Source organism: Muscardinus avellanarius, assembly GCF_963383645.1.
Source record: "Muscardinus avellanarius genome assembly, chromosome: 17".
NCBI classification, from domain to species: Eukaryota; Metazoa; Chordata; class Mammalia; order Rodentia; family Gliridae; genus Muscardinus; species Muscardinus avellanarius.
Genome location: NC_137803.1, coordinates 360,925 through 373,921, shown reverse-complemented (window position 1 = coordinate 373,921; position 12,997 = coordinate 360,925). Strand labels below are relative to the sequence as shown.

The 12,997-nt window shown below is 55.7% G+C and overlaps 1 protein-coding gene across 5 annotated transcripts in view; it reads left to right on the top strand.

Moving 5' to 3' along the window:
• The window catches only part of NFATC1 (nuclear factor of activated T cells 1), a gene marked incomplete at both ends in the record, with an annotated part of 95,165 nt that overhangs the window by 47,996 nt on the left and 34,172 nt on the right, over positions 1–12,997 (top strand). For all 5 annotated transcript variants that reach the window (XM_080714748.1, XM_080714745.1, XM_080714747.1 and 2 more), the window contains 2 exons: positions 1,956–2,011; positions 5,967–6,099. In XM_080714748.1, coding sequence (XP_080570874.1) covers positions 1,956–2,011; positions 5,967–6,099 — 189 coding nt within the window. The remainder of the gene's footprint in view (positions 1–1,955; positions 2,012–5,966; positions 6,100–12,997) is intronic.

The window sequence follows — 12,997 nt, the reverse complement described above, 5'->3', positions numbered from 1 at the left end:
ATGGGGTGGGTGTCTGGCTGTGAATATACATTTGCCTTTAAGGCCAGAGTCTGTTTAGCGACTGAGGAGCCAAGGCGTGGAGTGCCTGGGCAAGGGTGGTGTCTGCCCCTACCCCAGGCTGGGCAGCGAGGCACAGGATGCCAGGAGCCTTCCCTGGAGGAGGCATGCTGCCTATGGACCTGGGTGCGACGCAGAAGACTCGGTACCGGCATCCTCTCAGGCCAGGCCTGCTAGCCTCGCAGCACAGTGGCTCACAGGGTGATCACGGGGCACTCTGGTCTCCCTGCCTACATCTCCTCTAACTTTTCCTACGAGGTTTGAACCTTCAGAACAAATCACTGAGGAAGACAGTCATGCCACCGAAGGCCCAGCCTGCCACTTGTGGCTAACGTTAACCCAATTTCTTTTTTTTTTCTTTTTCTTTTTTTTTTTTTTTTTGTACTAGGGATGGAACCTAAGGTCATTCTACCTCCAAGCTACACCCCAGCCCTATTTTTTATTCTTTATTTTGAAACAGGGTCTCACTGAGTTGCAAAGGGCCTCACTAAGCAGCCGAGGCTATCCTCGAGCCTGCTGGAATTTCAAGTGTGCACCAACACACCCGGCTTTAACCCAACCTCTGAAGTTGCTTTTAAGGTGCTGAGAGCCGCGCTCATTGTGTGAAGGGTGCTGGGACTTGCTAACCAGCAGAGTGGCACTGGCTGCACAGAGGAGCATGCCAGGTGGAGCCACCACAGGAGCCCGTCTGATGCATGGGCACACGTGGCTGGCTAACAGTGCCTCTTTGCCCAAATCCCTGGCTCAAGAGCCGAGGGCTTCACCGTTACTGAGGCTGGTGCTTGAGCGGTGGCTGGGGTATTTTTAGGTCCCTCTGTTTTCCCAGAGGCTAATGGGTGATGGTTGGTATTTGATGGCTGCTCAGGCTCATCGGGTGGGCGACTTGGGCTGGGTCCTCGGGCTCCAGAGGCTGGTGTGGTCCCTGTGTGGCTGGGCGGCTCCCAGGGCCTCTGGTGAGTCACACTTCCCCCCTGTGCCTCCACCTCTGCCCACGGCCTGCCTGGCACTGAGGGAAAGGAGATCTGTGTGTCAATAACGTGGCGCTTGTAACACATTTCTTCCCTGAAGATGGAGCAGACCCAGGGGGTCTGCCTTGTTCCCCTCATCTGGGGAACTGACTTCATGTTGGAGGGGAACAGAGCTGAGGAGGAAGGGAGGCCCGTGGAGGCTAGACACCGGCAGTTCATGGTGAATACCCAGACTGTCCCCAGATAGTGTCCCGTCGGGCTAGAAACACATGAGCACAGCCCCGGCCCTAGCGCCAGGCCCACACCCTGCCGCCAGCTGGGAACAATGAGTTCTTTCACCGTGTCTCCCAAAGCCTTTTTATTTTTTTTTAACATGCAAATGGCCACTGGGCTAAGGTTAAAAATACCATGTGCTTTGCATTTCTGCGTCCTGATGGGGCCAGAGATCACCAAAGAAAGGTTTTTCTGATTTCTCAGTAGGTCCTCGGCAGAGGCTGGGGCCCCAATAGCTCTGGCTTCCCCTAAGCCACAGGAGGCTGGTGGGGACAGGTGCTGGGCGCAGAGCTGGGCTCCTCCTGGCCTGCTGCCCCTAGAGAGGGGCGGTGCATGGAAACCCTTCGTGGCTGTGTGGGATGCCTGTGAGCGTGGCCCTGGGGATGGACCTCTGAGGCACCCGTGGCTTTGTGCCTCCTTCCCGCGGGCTGGGGCGGGAGCCCCAGGATGGTGGCGTTGAGCTCCGTCGGGCTCCTGATGCTCTGCAGGCCAGACCGGGCCTCACCCGATGAGGGGCACTGTCCAGGGCCTCAACTGCAGCTCTGGCTGGGGTGCCTGGTGCTGCCCATCCGCCCCACTCTGAGCCAGGCCAGCTGGGGGCGCAGGAGACGGCTCCCCGCAATACAAGTGACTGACTCCTCCTGCCCTTTCTTGCAGATGGCCACCACGTCTGGGAGATGGAAGCAAAGACTGACCGCGACATGTGCAAGCCAGTAAGTACCCTTGAGTGCCCAGCAGGCCACAGTTTGTATCAGCTAAAATGAAATGACTCATAAAACAGACATCCAGTAATGATGCAAATCCATAAAACCCTGGCAGAAAAAAGTATAACTATATGCAAGATTGCATGGAGAACCAGGACAGTCCAGAGATGAGGAGGACAGGAGCCTGGCAGGCTTGAGGCCTCTTTACCCAGGATGCAGCCAGCACCTCGAGGTGCAGGGCCAGACGCTGCCCCCCAGGATGTCGCACACCCTTGCTCCTCCTTCCTCTTGCCAGCAACTGCCCCTAGGAGCCCCAGATCTTAAGAGGGTGCCCATAGCAGGATCATGTGCCCGGGACCCTGCTACCTCTTGCCCAGAACTGCCTCAGGACCTTGGCACCCTGAGCCACCAAGAGGGCACCGGCCCAGACGTGCCACGCTGCCTGTGCCAGAGTCCCAGCAGTATCCTTGGCATGGCCTCCCTCCTCCTCCAGAGAACACCGACTGCTTATCCACCCGTTTTGAACTTGACGTGGCACAAGGGTGCACCTAGCTGCAGCCCGGCTCTGGTCCCTGAGTCTGAAAATGAGCTCAGGGATGCGTGTGTGCCGGATGGCGTGCTGAACATGTGGCGCCATCCAAGGCGCACGGCATTAGCGTTTCCGGCCTGTCATGGCACTCAACATCTGCCCACAGACCCTCTTCACCTTCATGCTTTCTTTCTTGGTCCTTTGCAGGTGGCTATTACTAGGAGCAATTGTTTTGCTGATTATTGGTTGGTTATGGAGCCCTTTTTTTTTTTTTAATTTAATGTGGCTGCTCCAGCCTTCTCTCTCCACATGTGTTAACGTGGTCCGCCTCCTCCAGGCCTCACTTTCAAGGATCTTTACAAGAGATGTGAGCATCTTGGAGATAGTTTGTGGGTGGTCCTGTCTTTTTAGCCTCCCAAGACTGGGATTACAGTCATGTCCCACACACCTGGCTGGGTCCTTCCTTTTGACACAAGCCCCTGTCTTCTCTCTGACAGTCTCTCTTTTAATTGGTCCCTTAGACCGCTGACATTTAAAATGATTATCAGCCAAGCTGTGTTAGTATCTACCTTTGAGTGGTTTGTATGTGTGCCTGGTCCTAGAAGAACCAACACATTATGACCAGTAAGTAGTTTTGGGAAAAAATCCCAATTTCTCCCAAGCCCAGTATCTCACTGTACTGACGGCCGATGTAGTGCCTGGAGGGCCTTCCCTTTCACGGGGCTGGGAGAGGCTTCTGTCTGTACCTGTAGTGTGCAAATGGAAGCTAAGTTACCCAGAAATGCCATGTAGGTTAGGCATGCTTTTATCTTGGTCTCTGGACGCTGGGCGGCGGGATCCTAGGAGCAGGGACACGGGTGGTGGCTCCAGAGGCAGTGAGGCGATCTCGCCTGGCAGGAAGGAGACGCGCTGCCCACGTGGAGCACCTTGGCTGCATGTCTGCTGCGGGCCCAGCCTGCCTCCCTGGCCTCACAGGCAGGCTGCCCAGCACAGCACTTTTTACTCTGTGACACGGTCCCCTGCCCAGGGCCAGGCCTGGTAAGTGACCTCAGGTGGAAGGCCCTCCCCGCCCAGGAAGAACGTTTTCTCAGGAGTCCTTGGTAGTCTGGGCCCCTCTGGAGCCGCATCTGCTGATCACAGGTCAGCTCTACCTGGCGGATCGTGCTCTCCTTTTCCCGAGGCCCCCAGGAGACACCGGCGGCTGCTGGGCAGGGTGCACACAAGCCACACGTGTGTGTTGATTTTTTTGCAGATATTTTTAAACAAAACAGGGTTGTGCTATTATGCAATTTGCATACTGTCCCTAATTAAGAACATGACTTCATCGAGACAGCGGTTTCCTTGCGGCAGGCCAGGCGGTGCGCTGGGGTGTGCGCAGCCCTTGCTCTCACTCCGGGTGGACGAGGTTCCCGCCACCTCGTTTCTTTGATGTCTTCCTTGTCTTCCTTCCTCTGTGCGAGGCCCGGGCACCACGAGGCCACCCCTTGTCAGAGGCACATCGTTCAGAGAGTTGAGCTGATGAGCCACAGTGAGACATGTGCACCCTGACCCTGGGGGCGAGCCCACCACGCAGACCCCGCGCGCCATCCTAGGCTGTCCTGCTGCAGCCTGTGTCAGCAAGGTGTTCCCTCTCGTGTTTGTCTCCGCTCAGTGGAGACGCCCGTATTCCACTGCAGTCTCAGCACTGCGGGCCTTACTGAGCACCTGCTCTGCAGGCCACACGGCCCGTGAGGCCTCCTACCCCAGGGTAGCACCTTTTCTTTTTCTTCTGTGTACATGTGAGGATGGTGAGACTGGGCACAGGGCCTCCTCACTCAGGCTGCTAGGAGCCAGGTGGAGGCCCAGACCTGGATAGCTACAGGCAGCCTCAGCACCACAGGCGCATGCGCGTGGACTGAGCGCCGCGTGTTCCCTCTGCCTGGCTGCTGCCGCCATGGGGACAGAGGACGCGGGCAGAGTGTGCCCTGTGCTTCTCGCTCCTTCCAAGGAAGCGATGCTGCTCAGTGGCCAAGGCAGGTGCTCGCCTGAGTGCGGCCCTGCCCGCCTGCCCAGCCGGGGCCTGGCACTGGCGCCGCAGGCCTTCGGCTCAGGCCAGCAGGACTCCTTTACCTCGCCTGTCAGTGGAAAGTGGTTGGGCCTGAAGTTCTTCCGATTTCTGTTTCTAATGCTCTGTGATTTTATTAGCTTTATTCAGTCAATTTGCTGCAATTGACTTGCTATCATTCTCACAGCTACGATTAATCATTCTAACAAAGGAGCAGTAGAGTGGAGTTTTTCTTGCACATTTTCCCCAACTTGTTAAACCTAAATCATATGAGTAAAACAAAATAAAGAACCTTCTTTTGTATTTGAAGCCTCTTTCAGAAATCCAGTACAGCACATGGCAGTACTGGCTGACCCAGGACCCTGGCTCTTGTCCTGTGCTCACTCAGACAGGCCCCTCGGCCTCGCTCGCGGTCAACGGCTGGCGCCCCGACCCCAGCTGTTTCCTCGTGTGGTACACACCCACAACTCGTTTCTCACGCCGCCCTTGAAAGAGCACGCTTTATTATGTTTATTTATTATTTATTTATTTATTTATTTTGTGGTACTGGGGATGGAACCCAGGGGCATTCTACCTCTGAGCTATACCCCCAGCCCTATTTTTTATTTTTTATTTTGAAACAGGGTCTCACTGAGTTGCAAAGGGCCTCACCAACTAACTGAGGCTGTCCCTCAAACCATGATCCTCCTGTCTCAGCCTCCCAAATGCTGAGATTACAAGCGTGCGCCACCACGCCTGGCTGAGCATGTTTTTTCTTTAAAAAAACTATACTATTTTTTGTTTAAAAATGCAAAAAGGAAACTGAACCATATGCCACCCACCCACCCATCAGCCAGCCGGCGCTCCCAATCATCCCAACCCCAGCCCAGTGTGGCCTGCTCTGCTGGCCTGGGTGGGCCTGGGGCCCTGGTACAGGTGTGGCCTCACCGCCTCTCCCCAGCTGAGGTCCTCCTCCCGTGCCTCCAGGCTGCCACCACACAGGGCCTGCCCATGTCACTGAGCGGCGCCTCCTCCAGATGGGCAGGCAGACAGTGGTGCTTTCCTTCCGAGCTCACTGGCCTCGGGTGCAAGGCAGCCGCACCTCTCAGCAGACCCTCGATCTCGGGGCTCATGTTTCTCCCTTGAGCTGCCTGGGCTCAGTGCCGCTCGGTCTCCCGCTCTGGATGTCCAGAAGGTCGAGGCTGGCCCCTTCCTGGCTAGGATGCTGAATGGCCAGGCCCACGGGAGCCAGCTTCCGTGGCCCATTACACCTCCCACGAAGGCTGCCTCTGGGCCCTGATGCCGACTCCTGGCGGACATGTGCCAGAGCTCGACTTTTGAGGACCCCGGGGGCTTCACGGTCCCCAGCTTGAGGCGCTAATTGTCTATTGTCCTATGCTGTTCTCTGCTAGAATTCCCTGGTGGTTGAGATTCCGCCTTTCCGCAACCAGAGAATAACCAGCCCAGTCCAAGTCAGCTTCTACGTCTGCAATGGGAAGAGAAAGAGAAGCCAGCACCAGCACTTCACCTACCTTCCTGCCAACGGTAACGCTGTCTTTCTAACTCTAAGTGCTGAACATGAGCAGAGCGGGTGCTTTTTCTAAAAGACACGGGCGTGGCGGTGGCGCTGCTGCGAAGCAGTCTGGTTTGTCGTGCATTTCAACTGTCGGTAACCTGTTAGCCATGCGATTGCCACCCCTCCAAGAAGAGTGGTGCCCCAGCCTGTTTTCCCGTATCGTTTGTGTGTATGGGATCGCTTGTCATACTGGCTTCCTAAAACCTGCGGCAGCCAAGCCAGGCTCACCGAGGTGGTCTTGTGTATTTTAATCTGTAGCTCTCTGAGGTGGAAAAGCAGCTCGTCACAGCTGTTTTGCGGGGCCTTCAGAAATAAACCCTGCTGCTCAGCCCAAGCTAGCGCCCGGGCAGCCACTAGGGAACAGGAGCATCTTTGTTCTCCTGGTGATGCGGCACAGCGTCTCCCCACTGAATAATTCCATCTCCCAGTGACGCGAGGCTTGCGGGCAGAAGTATGTTTGTTTGGTCTGACTGTCCCTTTATATATGTGGGGATGGATTCTTTTCACCCATGAAAAAAAAATCCAGCCTACCTTTCCAACTTTTTAGGGTGTTTTCTTGAATAAAATATCATTGTTTTTTACTCCCTAAACTTGTAGAAAAGAAAGGTGTGCTCTGTGGCACCCCAGGCCTTTCTGTGTGGGCACACGCAGGTGTGTGTTCAGAGGTACAAAACTGGTTGTCCTCCTGAATTCTATTGTATTTTGGGTAAGCTCAGCTCTGTCAACAATCTTTTTATATTGTTGCTTATTAAAATAAAAACATTACAGATTCATATAACTTGAGGGAAATCATGTGCTAAGAACTATTTGCAAAAGCAACTGCTTTCTGATCTTAGTAAAGTCAAGACTGTCTTAAAGTCTTCAGTTCCATCTACATGGAAAACATCTTTGCAAGACTTAGATAATAAGAAAGCCCTAGCAGGGCATGGTGGTGCATACCTGTAATCCTGGTACTTGGGAGGCTGAGACAAGAGGATTGCAGGTTCAAAGACATCCTCAACAGCTTAGCAAGCCCCTCAGCATCTCAGCAAGATCTTGTTTTCAAATAAACAGTAGGCTAGGAGAGTCGTTTGGAGGTAGACTACCTCTGGGTTCAAATCCCAACTGCATCAAAACAAACACAAAGCCCTAAATGCCTAAGTCGGTATTAGACTGCTAGATATCAGGCAAATACTAAACATGCCTTTGTAAGATCTGAATAATAGGGCTTTGTTGTCAAGTTATCAGGAGTGCGTCTGTGAACTGGAGTCGCACCAAACACCACATGCGACCCCAGCCCAGACACCCACAAGCACAGCTCCTCTCAGCTGTGCATGAACCCCACCCCTACTTCACGATTCTCTCCATTCTTAAATAATGCACAATATACCTAACAAAAGAAAATATTTACTCTTTTTTTTGGAGGTGTAATGATTGTGCCCTAATTAAACTTTAGGCATGGTTAACCAAAAATTGAATATTTTTTTAAAAAGTCTAAACCTTATCTGAAAAATTACTGTGTAGTGCAGTGCAGAAATAGCTGGAACATCTGTCTTTCCTTTGTATAGTTGGGTCATGGCAGCCCTGGTGCAGGTTCTTGTACTTGACTTGAGCAGTGTCCCTATCAAGTTAAGGGGCTCTGGGCACAGTGCTTGCCCTGTAAGACTAAAGGCCCAGGCCCCGAGGGGGAAACCACGTAGCTGATAGCCTGGGCCCCGGCCCACAGCTGGCTGCCGGGTCCTGCAGCTGCGCCTCCTCCCCCTCCACGGCCCATGTCTCACAGACTCTGCTCACTTGGGAGGCTAAGACAAGAGGATTGCAGGTTCAGCCCTGCAGTCATGGCTCTGCCGGCCACCCACAGCGCAGGTGTTTCTCCGGTCGTTCCTGGGCTTGGGCCTGTCTGGTCCTGGCCTCCCTTCAGCCGCCTCCATCCCTTCCCTCTTGGACATTCGCCCCAGCGCTTCGGGCCCCCAGGAAGCCTTCTGCCACCAGCCTGATCCTGGAGCTACAACCACACCCTGCACCATGATGTGAGTCCTTAGACAGCCCTGGCTGCTGTGGGCTCGGATCCCCACAGTGCTCTCTGCGCCTGATGCCTGGCTGGCTGCCACAGCATGTGATTTTTAAAATAAATAAACAGCAATGGAGGACAGTGTCTCCTGTGTCCGTGTCCTGTCTGGTGCCTCCCACCACATGCAGGACCTGTGCGGCTTTGGGCTGAGTCTGGGGACGTAGAGGCCATGACTCCTGCAGCTGACCAGGCTCCAGAGCCTGAGCACTCGCATCCCTACGCTGGCATCCTGGGTCCTGCGGGCTGAGCACACGGCCTGCACTGAGACGGAGTTAGCGGCTCCAAGTTCAATCGTGAGGTCTAGTGTGGCCCGCCCTGCCAACAATAGCAGAGGGCATCCGGCTAGGCAGCGTTCGCCTGCCCAGGGCACCTGGGTCGCTCCCCCTTTCTTTCCAAAGACTGGTTGTGGGGTTGCTGTCATTTCCCCCAGGCTTTGCTGGACCTCAGGTGGGTTGTGTGTCCACTTGTGGCTGCGTGTCGACGGTCATGGCAGACGCTATCGGCCACTGGGCAGTTTTCTCAACGCGCTGTTGAGGTATAGGAGCTAAAGGCACACACGTCCACCTGGGCCCCACCTGTGAGAGTCATCCTCACATACAAGTAGTGCAACAAGGTCTTACTGAGGGTAGGATGGCCCCTGGATGGCTCAGACACCCCGTCTGTCCTGCTCTCTGTAGAGTGTCCTGCCCATGGGCCCTTTCTGAGGGTCCCAGCTGGAAGAGAGGCACTGTGTTACCCCGGCGTGACCCTGTCTCTGCATGACTCGGCTGCAGATAAACCCAGCCACCACCCGGGTGCCTCCCACCTGGGCGCCCACCCTCCACCACCTTCCCCTCACTTCAAGGTAAATGGTAGCAGGATACAGGCTGGAGCGCAGGCCTCTGGGGCCTGACAGGTGCACGTTGTGGCACGTGGTCCGTGATGGGCCTGGAAGGATGTCCTGGGTCCCTCCACCCTCCATGGGGGCGGGGAATGAGTGTCCAGCGGGGAAAGTTTCCACTTGAACAGAAGACACCGTGAGTGGAACGTACCGGTCAGTTTGAAATCCCAGCACTCAGCCCCCGCCCGCCGTGTCGCTGGGATAGCCATGGAACATAGGATGGCAGAAACTTCCGTGCCAAGAGGCTGCGAGCGCTCAGCCTGCCCAGAGAAACTTTAAGTGTCTTGGGGCTCACTGTTTTTGCAAAACTCTGCACAAAAAGGAATATGGGCTGTCTTTATAGCTGTTTCGAGCACTGGAGGTGCCCGTCATGAAAGGCTGCCAGGACCAGTCATAGCTCCGCTCCATTACGCCGACATGTCAGATAGGGTTGGGGATGAGCGGCTGGGCGGTGGGTGGCCTGGTGGGTTCCAGGTGAGGTCCATGTCTACTCCCCGGAGCCGCCTTTGCAGTCTCTGCTGTTCTGGTCTAAGCAGGGTGGGGCCTGACGCCCGTCCACAGGGGCAGGACTCCTTAGAAAAGAAAGCCACGTTCTGAACTAAAAAGCATCACAAAGTCAATATTTCTTTAAAGTGAGAAAATAAATCATGACAAATCATTGGATCCTTGAGTCTCATTCTTTAACCCTAAGTCGTTTACTTGGAATGCTCTGGGCACCCGGCCTCCCACCTAGAGGCGAGGGGTCCCCGCTCCACTGTCCCCAGGAGCTGCCTCTGGGCATGGCTCCCAGGTCAGGACAAGGGCTCTGCTCTCATTGGGCACTCCTGTGTGGCCAGAACCCCGGGGCCCAGAGTCACTGGTGACGCGTGTGGCATCTGAGCTGGGAAGGGGTTGGCTGGCCCACCGCATGCAAAACATCGGCCTCTGCACTTGGGACCCTTGCTGCTGGGCCTCCCATCCCCGCCAAGGGGGCATGGCCTGGGTGAAGAATCCAACCCTACAAAGACAATGAGGGAGGAAGGGGAAGCGGGATCCACAGGGCTTCCTTGGCATTATTAGCCGCCCGGGAGGTGTCAGAGGGGAGGCCTGCAACGTCAGGAGCGCCCCTCAGCCAGCCATGGTGCAGCTGAGAGCCCAGGCCTGCGGCTGTAGAGAGCCCACCCAGTGCCTGCTCCAGGCTGTTGTTAGGGGCTCCCACCGATGCAGGGCTCAGACCTGTGGCCGCTGCCAGGAAGAGCTGGCAGATGCAGGACCACGAGAAGCCACTCACCCCGTCCGGGGCTCTGGGTGCCCCGGGTGGTAGGTCACTGGAAGGAACAGGAGAGCCGTGAGCGGCGTCTCCAGCACCCCTGGGTGCCGTGGCCCTGTATCCTTCAAGAGCTTCCCTACGGAACTTCCTGGTCATCCCCCACCCCCAAGTCCTCAGCATGTAAAGTTTAACTCAAAAGGAATTCTTTCCACTGAGTCGCCATAGATGTTCAGAGTGACTTCAAATGGCTCTCGAGCTCCCACTGGGAAACGAGCTTTGGGCTGACAGAATTCCTGTGGCCGTCTCCTGGTTTGTGCACCTCTGGGCACCTGGGGCCTTGGTGCAAGGCACAGCCCCGGGACCCCTCGCCCCCCTGAGCTTGGAGTGTGCTGGCCTCCAACCGGGTGGCTCATCTGTGAGCACCAGGCACCCACTCGCAAGGATCCCTCCAGGCAGTGCTAGGAGTGTGAAGTGCCCAGAACTTCAGCAGGCTGGGTCATGCATGCTGCGACACTGGACCCTTTCCAGAACCAGTGGGGCTGTGTCTCCAAACCCCTGCCCACCTGTCCTATTCTCCAAAACAGCTGCCTCTGCTTCTGAGAATAAGTCAAACAGCCTTGCACGTGGAAGCATCTGGCCAAGCGTTCTGGGCCAGATCCAGCACACTCAGCACTCCTTGAAGCGAAGGTCTCCCTGCAGCCCTCAGGTGTCTTCCTCTCTGTCCAGTGCCCAGAGTGGTGGGTATAAACACACAGCCCCACCTGGGTTAGTATTGCCAGCACCTCTGTGGGCCATGGCCAAGGCCGGGTTACCCTTGTGCCTCATGGAGCCCATCCTGATTTCTTTTTGGCTTGGGGTTTCTTATTTTATTTTTATTTTATTTTCTGCACTACTGGGGATGCATCCCAGGGGCATTCTATTTCTGCGCTATACTCTCAGCCCTATATTTTTAGTTTTGTTTGTTTGTTTGTTTGTTTGGTGGTACTGGGGGTGGAACCCAGGGGCTTTCTATCTCCAGTCTATCTTCCCAGACCTATTTTATACTTTATTTGGAAACAGCGTCTCACTATGTTGCTGAGAGCCTCACTAAATAGCTCAGGTTGGCTTTGAACCTGCTCGATCCTCCTGTCTCAGCCTACCAAGTGCAGGGATTACAAGTGTGCACCACCACGCCCGGCGTTTAGTCTTTATTTTGAAACAGGGCCACACTAAGCTGCAGAGGGCCTTACAAAATAGCTGAGGCTGGCCACCAACCTGCAATCCTCCTGTCTCAGCCTCCCAAGTGCTGGGATTAGAAGCCGCGCCACCACGCACAGCCTATCCTGATTTCAAATGAGCTATTCATGCTCGCCACAGGTCTACTCTGCAGTGCAATGCCTGACCGTGTCCATGTGCTGAAGGGGCGTTGATTCTAGGAACTCCACTTCCTGGTATTCTTCTCTAAAAGCAAAATAAAGTCCTCTTGGAGAAATCAGGGTGGTAGGAGCTGAAGGGCACAGCGCCACCAGGCATCCAGAGAGGTGGCCTCCTGGATCCTCTTTCTTAGCCCCCACAGGCCCAGGGCCAGCTGGCTGCTACAGCTCCCAGAGGCTACTGTGCCTTAAGGTTGGCTGGTTCTGTGGACATTCTAGAATGTTCTCCCCAAGCCAGCTCAGCTATGGGGTAACCAGACGGTGGGAGCTGAGCCCCCAGCTGGCCTGTACCCTGATGCGCCATCCCCTTGAAGTCGCACAGCATCTCCAAACGAGGGGAGGTGTCGTCTTCTCTCACCTCCTACATCTTACGCCTGGCGTGAGAGGCCCAGCCACTCATGGAGCAGCCCAAGCTCTGGAAGAGGCTGTTACAGCCCCACACTGGCCTCCTGGGGCCTCCCCAAGTGTTAGTGGGGCTCAGGTTAGAAGGCAAATGTTTGCTGGGCACGGTGGACACAGGCATTGTAACACACACACGTGCGTGTGCGCACACACACACACACACACACACACACACACACGAGTCCTTGGACTCTGTGTTTTAGAAGGAAAAGTGTCTGGAGGAGGAAGATTGCCCCTGGAGAAATTAGACAGAGCAGAGAGCAAATTATGGAACAATCGTGGGCGGCCAGCATGGCGTGTGAGAGACCGCGCAGTCCCAGGCTGCAGAGGAAACTGAGGAGGGGCCGAGCTGAGGCCAGTGCCGGGCCAGCCCCAGCACACACAGGCCGCCTGGAAGAAGGGGTGGGCGGGCGGTCTGTTTAGAAATCCCAGGGCCACCGGCCACCGAAAACAAAGGAAGTGTGAGTCAGTGTGAGCCGACGAACACCCAGGCAGCCGGGAGTGTGAACTGCGGCGCAGCCCGGCCCGGCTCTTGGTCCTGGAGCCAGTGCGCCCCAGCCCCGCAGATGCCTGGGCGCGGGCTGCCCAGGGTGAGTCACCTTCTCAAGGCACAAAGTGCAGCTCTGGCAACTGTTGGGTGAAATCCGATCGCTGTGTTTTTTGGCTGGGGCGGTCTGTTTCGACCATCAGCGTCTGCCTTGGGCCTAATTGGTCCTCGGCAGATCCCTACTTAATTGTGCCCTGGGGGAGAGCCAGCTCCTCCACACCTGTGACCGTGGGCTGGCGCCCACAGAGCTGAAACCTGCCCCTCCTCCTGCCTCATCAGCGTGGCCTGAAGCCCTGGTGCACAGCGCATCCCCTTCGTGCCTTCGTG